General features: G+C 45.1%; 1 protein-coding gene across 9 annotated transcripts in view; it reads right to left on the bottom strand.

Moving 5' to 3' along the window:
- JARID2 (jumonji and AT-rich interaction domain containing 2) overlaps window positions 1–17,048 on the bottom strand; it is a 242,770-nt gene that overhangs the window by 41,339 nt on the left and 184,383 nt on the right. For all 9 annotated transcript variants that reach the window (XR_014251301.1, XM_082415154.1, XM_082415156.1 and 6 more), the window contains one exon: window positions 7,029–7,205. Coding sequence is in view for 8 of the 9 variants with exons in the window: in XM_082415154.1 (XP_082271280.1) it covers window positions 7,029–7,205 (177 nt within the window). In the remaining variant the exon portion in view is untranslated. The remainder of the gene's footprint in view (window positions 1–7,028; window positions 7,206–17,048) is intronic.

Genomic DNA, 17,048 nt, shown 5'->3' with positions numbered 1-17,048 from the left:
TCGTGGGGCCTGAGGCCAGCAACAGGACGGCAGTCAGCACCCCCTTTCTGAGAACTCGTCGAGCACCAGGCGCTGTGCTGAGTGCATCTGTCACTCACTCATTACTAACAGACTTTCGTTTCTCTTTAGTAAGCTATTATTCACATAGCATGTGATCCACCCATTCAAAGCGTACCACCCAGTGGATTCTGGCATAGTCACAGAGTTGTGCAACCATCACCACAAAAATACAAGTTTAAAATGTCTTCATCACCGCCAAATGAAACGCCATCCCTACCCACTCCTGAACCCTAATGGAAAAGCCAGGTGTCCATCCGCACACCAAACTACCAGGGGCCAGAGCGGTCCTAGAAGTGTGTGTATATCCCCAAGGTCCCGCGTGGACCGAGAGAGCAAACGCTTCAGCAAGATGAAAAGACACGGGGACAGGCTGGTCATACTGGCGGACAGGTGTCACCGGCGACCATCCACCACACTCGGAGCAGCTCCTTCTGAGGCGGTCAGTGACGTCACAGTGCTAACGGTCCCCCTCGGGCAGCCCTCACCGCGTGCCAGGTATTTGAAATGTACTAATTTTCCAGAATTCTCTTATCAACTGCAAGGTTGTTCTAGACTTCCAGATCTTTCCACTCACACGTGGAGTTAACAGCCAATACGGTGTTCTCTACCACATAGGAATAAAACCTATATTGACTCATTTACCAGTCACAAAAACCTATGAAAGGACTTCCCTGGTGGCGCAGTGGTTAAGAATCTGCCTGCCAATGCAGGGGACACGGGTTCGAGCCCTGGTCCGGGAAGATCCCACATGCCGCGGAGCAATAAGCCCGTTCACCACAACTACTGAGCCTGAGATCTAGAGCCCACAAGCCACAACTACTGAGCCTGAGATCTAGAGCCCACAAGCCACAACTACTGAGCCTGAGATCTAGAGCCCGCGTGCCACAACAACTGAAGCCCGCGTGCCACAACAACTGAAGCCCGCGTGCCACAACAACTGAAGCCCGCGTGCCTAGAGCCCGTGCTCCACAACGAGAAGCCACCACAATGAGAAGCCCGCGCACCGCGATGAAGAGTGGCCCCCGCTCGCCGCAACTAGAGAAAGCCCGCGTGCAGCAACGAAGACCCAACGCAGCCGTTAATTAATTAAAAATAAAATAAAAACCTATGAAAAAGCACTCCTACTACCTCTTTAAAGATAAGAAAACTAAAACTGCCCGAAGTTGCAACCACATATGGGCAGACAAGCGTCAGTGTCCTGATCTCAACCACTCGGCCAAGTGGCCCCAAATGGAAGAGGGGTGGAAGGTAAAAGAAAAAAGCATTTCTCAGCCGGAGAGCATCTCCCCGTGGCACATGGGGGGGACCCTGGCTCTGCCCACACAACCCACCCCTCCACCACCCAGACAGAGGGGCTGCTGAATGCACCTCAAAGGCAATCACATGGCAGAAATGTGGTAAAGTAACCCAAGCAACCGCTTTTTGGCGCTTACACAACAACTCCCCCTCCCCGCCATGTCAATCCAAAAGCAATTAAATTATTCCAGCTGGGAGTCCGATGACATGTTGTTTAAAAAAGACTTGTGAAAAAAAGAAAAAAAAAAAAAAAGACTTGTGAGAAATGTCCTTCTTCAGAAAGAGAGGAGCTCACAAAGAAACAGTGGTCTCTGCTATTCCTTCCATTTTTCATTAAGTGCAAAACAAGCACGTGGAGAAGGTGCAATATGGGGCTGGTGTGAACAATCCACCCTCAATGAGTTCTCCTGTGCAAAGGGTAAGGAACGCCTCACCAGCGAGGAAAAACCAAAGCCAGAATCATTCCAGACAAAAGCAGTAATTCCTCTATCCTACCTCACTTATCCTGCTGGAAAACAATTACCAACGACGAGAACGTCTCAAAAACCGAGCCACTTGAAATATCAACTTGTAACACAAATACAAGAGCCACATTTTGATTGTGTTGTTTGATGGCCAAATACAGAGATTACCTAAGGGCTCTACCGTTAGGATCATTTGAGGTTCTGTATACTGAAGCATATTTTGGAAACTCTGAAGAGCCATCGAAATAGAAGCTGCTGGAGGCATTGTTATTGTGACCCTTAAGTGTTGAGCCAAGGTCAAAGGCATGTGTGATGCCATCCTTGTCATTTCAGATTATGCATTTTAATAAACACATGCATTTCCATTAGGATGCACAGTGGGTTATAAATGAGAACATTTGAGTCCTCTGTAATGTCTGCACAACTAAACGTGTGCCTGGGGACACCAGGCTCTGGCAGGGGACTACTGGGGTCAGGGCTCCTATCCCTGGGAAGTTGAGCGCTGCCCCAGCCAGGCCCCATTAGACACCTATGGGGAGGGCAGGGGGAGCGTGCCTTCTCTCCTGGCAACAGCTTCCACTAGCCCCACTCCTGCTCTGTAGGGAACCTGCTGCTTCACTGGGGTTCAAGTTTAGGGGAGAAACGAGATAAAGCAGGACACCATCGGCAGCTTGGGTTCTCGTTTCTTCAAACCAACGCAGCCTAAATAAAACTTTTTGGACCTGCTGCCAAATCAGGGTTTTGGGCCAAAGCTACCCCCATAATAAAGAGTTAGTTTTCCCCATTTTGTTTTCTGTGCATTTATCTCCCCACATTTCAGTGAGGGTGCTGCTCCCGGGGGAGGGTACAGATGCTGCTGGATTTCCCGACACACCTCGACATCTCCAGCATACGAAGCAGGGGCAAGCACCGCTGGACAAGAGAAATCCTGTGTCAGGGAGAAGAGCACAAAGGCAGCTTGCTTTCCACTCTCTCATGTGGAAAAAGTCCGCAATTCTGAGGACTTGCTTGACCACACGGTGATTACGGCCTCATCCAGGTTTTCCCTGTTAGAAAATCTAGTTGAACACTTGTACACTTTTCACCTGAGTCCAAAATCAGAAGGAAACGGAGATGATCTGTCTGTATATTTTACTTTTTGGAAAATGAGGGAGTAAAACTGAGGCAAGTATCAATCAATCAGTCAATCAAAAACTAAGGCAAGGGCAGGGAGAAGGAACACCCTCACCTCATTCACGAACTGCACCCAGCCTTTTCTTCCCATGCAGTCAGAGAACTTACTTTACTCTCAAGAATGATTCTGAGCTTATGTTCACCGAGTGCCCTCTAAAATCAGGGAAGGGGGCTGGGGCGTGGGAGGGGCACATGAAGCAGGACAAGGGCATCACTGGCCTCCTCGTGTCACAGGTGTCACACCACAGGGTCCCCTCATCCATTCTGGGGGGCGGCAAGCCCAAGTGGTCGGCCTCGTGGCTCACGAACCCTCTGACACTGGCCTGCTGCTCATCAGGAAGCAACCAGGCATCGGTGCCTTGCAAATCCAATCAAGCTTGGGGCTCTGCAGGCGCTCTCGGAACCTGAACTGCAAAAGTTCAGCTTTCTGAACCTGAAGGAGGCCTCCTCTGAACCCCAGACAGAAGAAACAAAGTCAGTCAGGGAGGTCCTGGGTGAGCCCAAGCAGTTTCCTCATATACATAATCACCAACCATCTATCTGTTTTCTTTACCGATAAAGCCACTGGCCCAATGCCATGCCAACAGACCAGGTAAACACCTTCTGTACTCCCGCAGAGAACTTTCTATTACAAGTGAATCCTCTTTAGGAATATCTGTTTCGTTCTGTTGACAGATGTCACGTTTAAACAAATATCCACTTTTATAACTGATAGGTACCCAAGATGAAATCCCATTACAAGGAATTTCAAGAAATTCTGCTCTATATTTACAAAGAAAAGGGTCTCAGTAAAAACAAAGAAGGAAAGACAAGTTTAAGCTGCCACGGGAATTCCGCCACTGTTTGATCTGTATTTGTTAATCATGGAAACAGAGTTCCTCAGTGATCCCAGCCTGACTGCTTGGAGGATTCTTGTGAAAACCACCACAGTCCTGGGGTTCACTGCTGCCATTCTGCAACTCATACTCTGTGGGAGACAACAGGGTACCAAGTTTCCTATGGGTCATAATAGGGACAAGAAGATACAGTATAGATGGGAATGAAAGGAGATGAGAACAGGGTGGGATATAAATGTTTTTAATCTGAAAATGGTACTAATGTCTCAGGGAGGAAAAAAAATGGATTCCAGGAATAAAATTTTAGTTAGGGAATCTTCACCCAGCTAATCAGGTCATCTTGGAAAAGCCACTTCCCTTTAACACACAGCAATGCCCACCATCCACCATAACAGAGCTCAATGGTAACGATTCCTTTACCCGAGACACACGCAGTAACTATTTCTTTCTTCCGGGATATAAATGAAGGAAGGAACAAATGAATGCCCATCTACACTATCCTGCTTGTTTCATAGAAGAAGAAACTAAGAATCAGAGAAATTAAATGCCTACCCAGCAAGACACAGCTAATTAAGCCTTAAAAGGGGCAGGAAACGAAGGTCCTGATGACTAGTTGATGCTGATAAAGACCTTTATGGTATGGGAACAGAACGGGGGGGGGGGGGGGGGGGGGGAGAAAGGAACAAACGTGTGTGTTATGCAATTTGGTGTTATAGTATAATTTCCATTATCTAGAAATGGTTGGGAAAGGAACACTATTCCACAGCTAAATGTTCAGTTTTCAAAGATTATTACATTTTCGTTTTACCACTTTTGGGTGATAGCCCTCTAATCTCTGCTGCTGAGAACAGTACCTTCAGGAATCTCCTTACGCCCTCCTGCCGGGGGGACTTACTCCCCAGTGTCACTAAGTCTTGCTTTAATAACCTGCTGGTGGCAGTTTGCTTCCTTGTCATCGGCCTTCTTCATGTCACAGAGGATGTAGAACAGGGCAGGTAAGTAAGCTCGGCTAACTAGGTATTGAGAACTCAGTGTTTTTCTGAAATACCGAATCTGAGGCAGAAACTGGCCTTCTCCAAAGCTGACTTCTCTTTTTCAACAAAACTCTCATCTTCCTCTGGGTCACTTGAAACTGGAGACGCTTTCCTAACGGCCTGTGCATTTCCGAGCTGGCTTCAGCCCACTCCTTCCACTGGCCTCGCAGAGAAGCAAGCACTGCCATCCTTTGGGTTTTTAAAGACATGAAACCTCCAAAGACATGAAAGCCATGTGGCAACAGCACAACTGGAGACCCACGCAGAGCTGGGTCTCCCAGGCCGTGGCCTGTGGCACTGGCTCTTTGCTGCTGTCGACCAGATGAGAGTGGTAGCTCCACCATCACAGCACAGGCTGGACCCATCGCAAAGCACAACTGTTCACATGCTCACCCTTACAATAGAGTAGTGTCTGGCGTGGGGGGCATTTCAAAAATCTTGACTGCAATCTGCCACTTTGGGTGATGGGTGCAAGACATCAGATCTTCCATTTCTTCAACTGTAAGGCAAGAAACACCTCCTGCCCTGACCACCTCCCAATGACTCCGCTGCAAAGTAGATGGAATCAGAAGAGATAACGTAGATGAACCCATCCTGAAAACGCTCATATTTTTACTGTCATTCATGGAAAACAGCCCTCAATCCACCCTCTCACAAAGGGGATTTCTGAAAGACCACCCACTAAAAGGAAATTAGAGAAGCCACCCCTTAACTATGAACATGTCTACACACACAGCTAACAGAGGCTACACAAACACTTCACTTAATCCCTACCTTACAGATGAGGAGCCGGAGGCTGAGAAATACTGAGGTATGCACTGAGATTATTAACCTCATCTCCCCAACAAACTGTCAGGTCCTTAAGTCACATTTTGTCATGTCTCTATGCCACCTAGACACAGCCCTAAGCAAGAAGCAGGACAGATGAATAATCACTCAACTGACAAGGCAAAAATGCCCAACAATGGTGCAGGTGAGACAGATTCCTGTCACACCTAAGCAATGCTGGTCCTGCACCTCTACTTCCCACTGGGTCCAGAAAGACGAGGAGTAGTTCAGTGCACAGCCGTGGAGGAAAAAAAAAATGAGCAGCTTTCCTCTGCCTCAATCACTTAACTGGCAGCACTGGTTTTCTGCCACTTGTAGACGGGGGCGCTCTACCTTCTAGGGTCTCTGTGAGTCCCAACGGAAGTATGATCTTGAGCAAAGAACCTGGTTAGGAACTCACAGAAAACAGCGGTCATCTCTCCCAACCTTATGCTCTTCGCTCCACTCTCCTTTTCTTTCCTCTTTTCTTACTTCCTTTCCCCCCACGCCATGCTAATCCAATTAGTCATCAAGTTCTCTCAAGCCTACTCCCTGCAGTATTTCTATATCTACCTACACATTTTTGTACTTTATCCTCCTCCCATTTACATTGCCATGACCACCTTGTAGTCCCTTGTTACCTTTGGCCAGGTAATTGCCTACAATTACAGCCTGTCAATGTGTTTCCTCTTCTTTAAATCATTTCCCTTTATGAATTCCTCTTAATTGAGGCCAGCTTAATCTTTTCAGAATGTAACTACAATTAAGTCACCTCCCTGTTGAAAAACCACTGAGCACTTTCCACAGCCAACTTATTTATACTTTTCTCTCTCTCATATTCAACCTTTTGTTCCTGTTTTGTGGGCTACATGTCCTCCCCCACAACGTTAACAGTCAAGGGGGGGAAAAAAATCAGTCTAGTTCACAATACATATGTATGTACTTGATTTCACATACTGGATAACACTTTCCTTTCTTCACTATCTCTGCCTGCTAAAATCACAACAGTAAGTTGACCACAATAGCGTCTTCACGAAATCATCTTGACCATCTCTGTTTAGATGTGACGTCTTCCTCTTCCAATTCCTACGTCTGCCGCTCTTATGGAATTTATCATCATCTCCGCAAACATAAGACTATGTATCCCCATCTTAACAACGTATTTGTCTAGAACACACTTGATTGGACTGTGTCACACCAGTGTCTGCTAAGTGCCTGGTACTTAAAGGAGCATCCAAAACTAGCTTCGCCACAAACCAGCTCTGCAGCCTTCATCTTCTCAACATATGATCGATTCTACCTTTCACCCAAAGCTTCGGATTTTATCTTTTTTAACCCAAATTCAACAGTGGGCCTACCATGTCCATTGTGAACATGCTTGTGGGTTTTTCCTTTCCTGGGGGTTGACTGGCATGAGGATGAAGCACTGTTGGCAGCTGTTTTGACGTCTTCTGTCCCATCATCTTCCTCCGCGACGTCCTCCTCGTCCTGAGAGCTTCCGAAATATACCATGCTGTTGGGCAGCGCAGGAGAACCTAGTGGGTTTAAAAGAAGGTGCATAAACACAGGCCTGGATCCTCACCCCTTCCAGAGGCGCGCTTCAGATGGAGCCATTCGTTAAGTTACAAACTTAAATCCTCATGACTGAGCAGATAAAACAAAGCTATTTATCTCTACTGCCATCTTTAATTTATTTTTCAAACATCCCCCAGGAAATATAACTCCATCTGTGTCCTTTTAACAGATTTCAAGCAAAATCCCCCAGCAGGGGGATGATGCCATTCACCAAACATAACAAATGAAAATTTTAAAAATCTCATTTGAATAGTTCTTAAGAAGGGAAGGGAGAAACCACCAAGGACTGAACTGAGCAAGAAAAATTAATAAATGTTTTTTTAAAAATCTACCCACAGTGTCAAGGACAAGAGACTATTCTGGGTTATGTCTTTAACTTTCTAGACTTAAAAAGTATGAATTTGAGCTAACGAATTTAAAATGAGAGAAGAGACAATCAGACAGAAGCAAATAGTAAAAACAAAATATGACATTTCCTTATAGAAGGAAACTATGTCATATTCATACGGGGTGAATGACAGGGATGGGTCCCCAAAAACCACAATATATTTGGAAGCTACTTTGATATGATGATCAGGTTAACAGCATGTAAAATTATTAAAATAAATTCCTGCATAACACTGAGAGGCTGTTTTAAAAAAATAAAAAACCCTCTTCACACACATCCCTTACTCCTTTCACACCTTAACCTCCTCATCCCCAAATGTTTTTGTTTCTGAACATAAGACAGAACAATAAACCAGAAAATAAGCTCAATATTACAAAGAAGCACAATACAGTTCTCCTTCATCAAATCATGAATTTTCAGAAGGAGATCTGTCAATTAATTGGTATACTGTTTGGGACCGAAGGCTGTTAAAAACCCCCCAAATTAATTGATTAATTGATCAAATTTTTTTAAGCCCCTGAGTTAATTTCTGGCCACATGTCAATCTTCTTCCCCATTACGTATCTTGAGGAGAGCTACTATCAAGTAACAGAAGAACTAATAAATGTGAAGTTCATTTCTTCTTGACAGTTTCCTGTGAATGAGCTAACACTCCAGGAACACCGGTCAAGATTCAAGTAACCAAATTTGCTCTCCTTCCCAAACAGGGATCTCAAACTTCAACCACAATGGTTTAAACCATTCCTGTCCAACTGCGGGGCTGCATGTTCTAACAAGGAGACGGACATGACTGAGTGGTTATCACGGCACTGAAGTGGGAAACCAAAACCGCCCAGCTCCCAGAAACACAAAGGCAAAGACAGTACCTTCCTCTTGTTGTCGTCAATGACCTACCAATACTCAAAACCCCACAAGTTATGTGGGTCACGCCACTGAATGGAAATGAAACTCCAAAAGGATGTATGTGACAAAAATTCTGTGGATAACAGAATTGGATACACTCTGACAAAAGCCATTTCCTTTGTTTTCTCCCCTTTGATCACTTCCAATTAGAAGCAGGTTCTCAACAGAAGGAAGGTCTGACAGAGGCTTTGGGGGAAAATCGTCTAATCAAATAGAAGTTAGAGATGAAGTTTTTCAAAAAAATAGAAGAAGGAAATATCTGGCCGTATTTCCACTGGAACAATATATTTACCCTTGTACTAAGTGGTTTTACAATTGGTACAAGACTGAATACAAAAAGAGGAGACACGACCCTTACTAGCTTCCTACTTAGAAGTTTTCAGTTGGAACTTACCATCCACACAGATATACATTAAGTACCTCCACAGCCAAATATACCCATACCATTAGATCCTTTCCTAAATCTAACTTTCTAAACTTTTTAAGTACTTAAGAAAAAGCAGGAGAAACCTTATTTCAGCACTCAAAAGAGGTTCTGAGTAAAAAAAAAAAGAGAGAAAAAGAAAAAAGAGAAAGAAAAGGAAATTTACCATAAACTCCAACTCATTCTAGCATGTAACGTGACACAAGGTAACACACTACATGCTGCCAGACAGACAGAGCTGGGGACCCAACACCTGGAAGTTACAGACTCAGCCATTACACTTCCCTCTTCAGTAGAATGAGAAGCAATAGGTTAAATAAACCTCTTCAAGTTCCTTCGAGATCAAAATACCCACATCTAACTCCCTTTAAAGAAGAGCCTTCCTACACACTGTCTTGGATACACGGACCAGCGGCTGAAATCAGAAAATGGATTAGTACTGTGAAGGGCAGGTTTTCGCGTAGATCCTGCAGTAACTTCCACAGCCCACTCTGCCCTCTGTCGGAGGGAAGCAGGATTAAAGGCTATAACTCCAGGAAGTAAGCCATTACCCCCTTCACCTTCCTCTTTCCCGCCCCCTCAGGAGAAAAGGCAATAAACTGCAACAGAGGCCATTTGGGAGTAACTTTAAAAGGGGGAAAGTAAATCTATGTTTCAAACAGAATCAGGTAAAATCTACATGAAACACACGAGAAATAATTAACTGCCACCTACAGAATCTGTTGAGGAGTTTTTGAAACTCAAACCCAATGCATAAAGCATCAAATTCCTTACATTCAAGATTCTGAGAATGGGGTGAACATTAAATTTATGTTCCAAAGAACTAAAATGGAGGGAATGTTTAGGAGCTCAGTTCAGAATCCAAGTTTCATTAACATCTTAAAGAAAGCATATGAAGTAATTTCTTCAACAAAAGAAAACAACCAATCTTATGAATCCATTTCTTTTTTTTATATATATAGATTTATTTTTATTTATTTTTGGCTGCGTCGGATCTTAGCTGCGGCACGCGGGATCTTCGTTGCGGCATGTGGGATCTTTTGTTGCGGCACGCGGGCTTCTCTCTAGCTGTGGCGCGTGGGTTCCAGAGCGCATGGCCTCTGTAGTTTGTGGCACTGCGGGCTCTAGTTGAGGCGTGCGAGCTCAGTAGCTGTGGCCCGCGGGCTTAGCTGCCCCGCGGCATGTGGGATCTTAGTTCCCCAACCAAGGATCGAACCCGTGTCCCCTGCATTGTAAGGTGGATTCCTTACCACTGGACCACCAGGGAAGTCCCATGAATCCATTTCTTTAAACAGCTTCTCGGCAAATATAAAAACAAAGTGATGTAACCTGTTACATAGTCTAAAAGACAGTCAGAGGCAAAGAGAAAAGTGAAACAGAAAACAGAAGACCAGTAAAAGGGGAGGTGGAGGTGTGTGTTTCCTGAGGAACTCACTCTCAAACCAAAACTTATAATAATACAAAATCTTTCTGACAGGACTGGCTCTGCAGTCAGAGGTGGGAAAGGACACAATTTCTCTAAGTATGGAGGCACGGGGGATAAAAGCAGAATGCTTTCACCCTGAAAGGTGATTTGGGTTCTCATCAGATGACTGACATGTTGGTCTGGACCTAAAGATCAAGCATCAACAAAATAAAAGGCAATGAAGATTCTCAAACCAGATGGGGAATGGAGAGGCTCGTACAAAGAAGGGAGAAGGGATACGTGGAGGAAAAGGACCAATGCTCAATAATAAGGATCCTCAGGCGGAGAGGTCAGTTAATTACTAACAGAGGCAAGATGCCCTTGGTTCAAATATTAGGCTTGTGCCAATTCTCCCCTCCGCAGGTGCCACTCATCATGGATGGCACTCTCCCCAAGCCTGGGTATGGCCTCACTATTCTCCAGGTTTTGTTCAAGAAGCCACTGCCAATCTATAACCTGTCCCTCAGTAGTGGCCTCATCAACTACAGCCTTCTCCCCCAGAAAAACCAGACCTCCAGAATTTTACTGGGGACCTGCATACCAACTGTACCTCTCATTAACCTTGTAGTCAAACTGAAGCAAGGAGAAAAGACTAAATCCAACAGAGTCTAATGCTGCATATTCCAAAGCTCTGTCACCACGTAGCTACTGGAAATCCCTCTAAGACCCCGCTGACATGTCCATCTGCAAAGCCACGGAGAGGCCAAGCCAACATTCCAGATCAGGAGAAAGCACAGCACTAGGGGAAAGGCAGCAAAAACAGCCTCTTTCTTTCTTGTTGACACAAAACCAGTAAGATCATCTCACATTTCATAATCAAGGTGATAGAGAAACACTGACTGTTGTCTGGTAATATCTTGAGAATAGCCAAAGAAGAACCTCAAATACATAAAAGGAAACCAAAAGCATCTGAGAAGCCAAACTAGTCAAGACATTCACATAGAGATTATTTATTTCTTCTTAGCCTAGATACAAGCTCAATTATCTAATTTACAAATAAGTTTAGAGGAGGAATCTGCTAGACACACAAAGAAAAAGAAAAAGATGAAGGAAAGGATATTTTAAAGCCCTAAAATCACCCAGAAGTCTGTGCTGTTTATCACTGGTGAAAATTATCTTACATTCTTCAGTATAAAATGGGTGAACAGGTATATTAGATAATCAAATTGAGGCTGTGTGAATAGCAAGTTAAATTAACATTTAGTATTTGAAAACAGAAGACTATACGTGTTTTTAGAATTTTTCGTTAAAAATAGTTGGCAACTTATAGATTCTCTCACGTAAGAGGTAAGCTTCCTCTCTAGAAAATTTATTAGGGAAACGTCTTCCCTCCAAATGTCAGATGAGGCAAACTTTTGAAAAGCTCATTGTGGGTTCAGCATTCAGAAAACCAGGCACGGATCTACGGAGACGAAAATAACAACCTTCCCTTTCTACAGCAGAGCTCTGCTGCAAAACACAGGCGAAGGAGGTGAAAACAAGGGGTCTGAGAAAGGAAGGGCTCTGCAGCACCCACACCTGGTGTCCTCAGGTGGGCTCTCCCCATCAGAGGTATAAGCCCCACTCGTGCAAGTCAGACAGGCTGCTTATCACACAAAAATCACACCATCTCGCTCCTTTACAAACTCTGTAGTTTTAAAGGAGTAATCAATGAAAGGTGAATGCTTTTAGTGTTTTAAGAGAGTTAAGGATTACATAGGGTATGGGGAAGGGGGGGTAGTTATACATGTGTATTTAGTATATACAGTTTTCTATTAAAATCGCAGGCAGATTTTTCTCTCCTGATTATTCAAGCACATTAGCAAACGTGAAAAAAAAATCTGAACTTGGATCAGTCGGTGAGATCGGGAGTGCAGAACGCATCTGCGCTTTGCCAAAGCCGTATTTCATTACTTTTCAGAATTAGCTGGCAATGTCTCCACAATATTTACTGAAGTGAAAACCAAATGTTTTCATCTGGACAAAAATCAAACTGTGGTATGTTACAACCACAACAGAAATCATTTTAATCCAAAAGCTTGCTTTCTCTAATTTGGGCTGTGGTTTCTATAAAATTGGATTCTTCTCCATGAATCATGTACACATACAAGCCCTCGTTCTCATTATCTTCCCTCCCCCGACCAGTTCTTTATCTTAACAAGCTAAACATAGCTGGCTCTATTTTGCAAAGACCCTAAAGGGATTCCCTGCCCGCTGTCATTTAGCTGGGGAGTCAAATTCTGTAGCTTGACCTAATAACCTCTGGGCTGTCCCCCCGCCCCGATTTGGCGTGTTCGTGATTGATCTTCAGGATACACAAACAGAATGAAAGCAATCAGCCCCTACTATCATATTAAATTAAAATATAAAACTTCAAAGTGACCTGGTAGGGCCTGGGTAGGGGGAGAAAGGGATAGTTATTTACTGATTTCCTGAGTTAGAGGAGAGGAGAGAGCTCCATCCTTCGAAACTGGAGAGTCAAGGGAGAAAGTGGGTACAACTGCCTTGGTCCATTCATCCCACTGTGTATGTACCCGGCACTGATCCAGGCACCAGCAACCCTCACAGACCAGACATCCGTACGCACCCCACACGTAAACACCAAGTGCCCTGAAACACTGGGACAACTAGAACACACGGAATGATGACCTCTGTCTCTTCCAGGTCGGCCTTTACAATTTACCAGGAAGAAGAATTACACCAAGACTTCCCAAACCCCACCCACTTCCACAGGCCCTAAGATTATGTGCCATATCCACCTGCTATTTTCTTTAAAGTGATTCATATTCATGATTTAAATGGATTCTCTCTATTATGTCAGTAGAAAATTAATATCACATGCCCTAAAGAAAAGGTAGTTAATATTACAATAGAATTTTTAAACATGCAGCTAATGTCATTTCTGGCACCACCAGGGGTACGTTTAGCAGGGCTTGGGAAACAGCCCTCCAGCCAAAGGCCAAACACAAAGGGGGCCCCTAATTCCTTATGGGATAAGGAGGAGCCTGGGCAATGAAGCCCATCCTGGAACTGCTCTTCCTTATAATACACACGTTATCCAAAAAAAGGATGCCAATCATTGAAAAGGACTCTACGTGAAATCCCAAAGTCCAGGACGAAGCATCAGCTCGGCAGTCACGTGCCCACTCGTCAGGAGCCTCCATTTACTTGTCTGTACAATGAGATTAATGTCTTCACACGTAACATCTGTGATAACCCCAAAGGCCTCTGAGGTAGCATATGCAAAAGCACTGTCAACACCCACACTTCAGTGCCATTATTAGGCTGACACATGGCTTCAGTGACAAAAACAACTCGAAACTATAAAAGCAGGCTGTCACTTTCCATAGGTGAGAGCAAAGGCCAATTTATTTCCTCTCTGCTTTACTAAATGGGAAAGCTAGCAGACTGGCAACAAGGGGAGGGGGGGCAGTGCGGTGCACAGAAATAGGATGCAAACACAAAATGAACTCAACAGTTATAATTTCTGGAACTTGGGCAGAGTAATGCCTTGTGAGAGCTGGAAACCTTCAGCCCGTAAGAGCCTTTTTTCAGGAAGAACAGGGAGGAAGTGATGATATGACTGTCACCTCAGTGTGCCCCTCTTCAGTTACGTGCCCCCCAGATGTGCCAGTCTGATTGCACGTTTAGGAAATGCCCCACGGCAGGGCACGTGTTCTAAGATCCCTGACGTGAGAGACTTGGCAACGAGAACCACTTTCCCTCTTGACATGTCGGCTCACGTACCGACCTAGCCGACCACAGCAATAGGAGAAAGTATCATTTAATTAACAGCTGGAATAATCTGCTTACTGTCTTTCCCATGAGGCTGTCTACACCTGTGGCTTGAAACGTACACAAACGAATACACATCCAGTCAAATGCAGTGAGGGCTCTGGATCTCCTCACAGCAATTGAATGTGCAGATCACACCACACGGCACACTCAACCTAGCAGAAGTGGAAACAAGTCAGAAATTAACTTCATCAAGGCCACACAGAGACGACCCGAACACCCAAGTCTGCGCTCTCTCCACCACGAAAGTGTCCACAAATCCTATCAGACGTAAATACGGTAGAAGGGGCACCTTCCCTTTGGGACATGGGTCCTGATGACTTTAGTGCTGTCAGCTGCCAGCAAGGTGCTCTGTAAACAAAACAGGACTATCGTTACTTCCATCTACCTTCTCTAGATGGATTTCAGGAAGGACGAGAAATACTACGGGACTCTCCAGAAACTAAGGGGGAGGCCGGAGGCAACTGTGAGAAAGGCTACTGACTCCGCGCCAGCAGCCACAGGCAGGGAGAAGGGAGCTGCTTTATCTGCAGGGAGGGCAAAGCCTGGTCGGAGGCCAGCTAGTCTGGAGCGGGGCCAACCCTCTGAGCAAAATGTCTTGGAGTCTTAACGACTGATCAAGGTCACAAAGCAATTAAAGGGGATCCATCCTTCCCCTCCTTGGCGCTTAAGGACACGATGGTTTCATATTTCTTCGTAACTAGCCTGATAAACTATCCTGGCAAGTAAATTGCTTGCTCAGCACAACTCGGCCAAGTATACAGACTCTTGGAAAACCAAGCATATGAGGAACATAAGGCCAGTTTGATCTGGAGAAAAGTGAGGGTGGCCACTGAAATCCTCAGGGTGGCAAGAATACCACTTTGTCTGTTACCTCTCTCGAAACTTAAGATGCGACACCTCTCAAAAGGATCCATCAAAAAAAAGTTGTGTACCACTGTGACAGAGGGCCTTCCTCCCCAAAGAGTTCATGTAAAGTATTCCCATTTTGCTCAAGGAAGTTCATTACTAGTGCCATAGTGTTCCTTGCAATTGGAGGATTACTTAATTGCTTTCTAGCAGGTTAATCCCCTTTCATTCTGTGACCTCTAAATCACCCCAGGCTTTTGCATTTGCCCTACTCAGAATTTATCGTCCTCAATACCCAACGCCAGTACTCTAACAAAACATGTGCTCCTTACCAATAAAGCCAACGACTGTCTTTAGAGAGAGTTCCATGGGTGGTCTGTCTCTTCTGGTACCTGCATTCTCCTCAGCTGGTCTTTTATATCGTTCCTCTTCAGTTTCAAATGGAAGGCTCCTCCAATACCCTGTTCGTCTGCCTAAATTCACTGGGAAACGTAAGTCCATTGGATGGTCACCACAGGCACCATCTGGCCTGCTTCACACCCATGACTTTAACTCCACAGCAACTGTGTGCTAACTACACACCTGTTTTACAAAAGAAGACACTTGGACTGAGAGTGGTTTAAGTCATCTGCCCAAGATTCACCAGGATCATTCAGCCTCCGGCCTGTGTTCCTACAACAACCCGCTGGAGAGCCCTTCCTCTAGCCTCAATCCGTTTTCCGTCGTTGCCGGGATCATCTTACTCAATAAGGGTCTGGACATGTTATGTCTCCTCTCTCAGCTGAAGAACCTCAGTGAATATCCAGCCCAGGGCCCACAGAATCTGACACGTCTAACTCCCCTGCTTTAACGAGGGGTCCTCCAAAACAGAAACCCAACACCATCCCAGGCCTTGGTAGGGGCTCCTGCAGAACTTTCTCCTTCTACAAAGCCAGCTCCATCCCAGAGAGCCTTGGGCAGAGTCCTTTCCTGTTCCACACACGCACCCTCTACCCTGGCATTGCCTTGCACCCTCTACCCTGGCATTGCCTAGCTGGTCTATCGCACCTACCACAGGGATACTGCTTTCCTGTTGCTAATCTGTTTTCTAGTGTCTGGCATATAAAAAACGTTCAATAAAGGCTTGCTGAATTAATTAGCAATTGAATGATGGCTGATCGCTGAAGATTCTCTAAGACCTGGGAAACAAAAGGCAAGCAGTCCCAAAACAGAAAGGACTGCTTCGCCATGGCTGACAGTGTGGGTCTTTCCTAAGAGCTCCTCCAAAAGAGCTCTCTTCTTTCCTCCGAACTGTGACACTGGACGGTGAAACCCACGGTCAGAAGAAGGAACCATGTGCAGATGTGTATTTTCAGGGAACCCCCTTGGGAATCCCCCTTGTTTGCAGAGCCTCATAAAGAGAAAAATATAAATAAGAGAATCATTTAACCTGCCACTGCTCTGCTGTGTTAAGCTTTTTTAACCTGCTAATCATCATAGTCAGGACAAAGAGAAGCAGACAGAACTCATTAAGAATAACGAGACCGGTGAAAGAAAATGCAGCGATGGTTAGAATCGATGCACGCGGCCCAGGGCACACACCCCTCCCCCTTCTCGGCCAATGTACACCGGCAAAAGATGCTAATTATGCCTCTGGCAGGAGCCATGTGGACCCCCTTCAAAGCAGCCATTTAAAGATAAATACACCGCAGGCAAACACTTCAGGCTGGCTGCACTAGTCACTCTTCCTTTCCTTTAGAGATTTTAGGTCATGATATTAAATAGGAAAGGAGAGAGCTCTGGCAAACTTAGCTGAAAGGTCTCCCCGTGCCTTAAGACAGGTTTTTTAAATCTCTAAAGCTTCTTATCCCTGAACAACTGGCTGCTGTGTTGACATGTACACACTAATCCCAGAATTATTAACGGTATCGTTTTTCCCCACCCCAGGTTTTCGCTGAAGATACTTAATGGAGTTGTGGGGAGAAGGTTGGGTCTTGGGCTTGCTGAGTGTCACTGATGGG

Source organism: Balaenoptera physalus (genome assembly GCF_965194825.1).
Source record: "Balaenoptera physalus genome assembly, chromosome: 11".
NCBI classification, from domain to species: domain Eukaryota; kingdom Metazoa; phylum Chordata; class Mammalia; order Artiodactyla; family Balaenopteridae; genus Balaenoptera; species Balaenoptera physalus.
The sequence above is the reverse complement of the archived record's forward strand: the minus strand, read 5'-3'. Positions and strand labels throughout refer to the sequence as shown.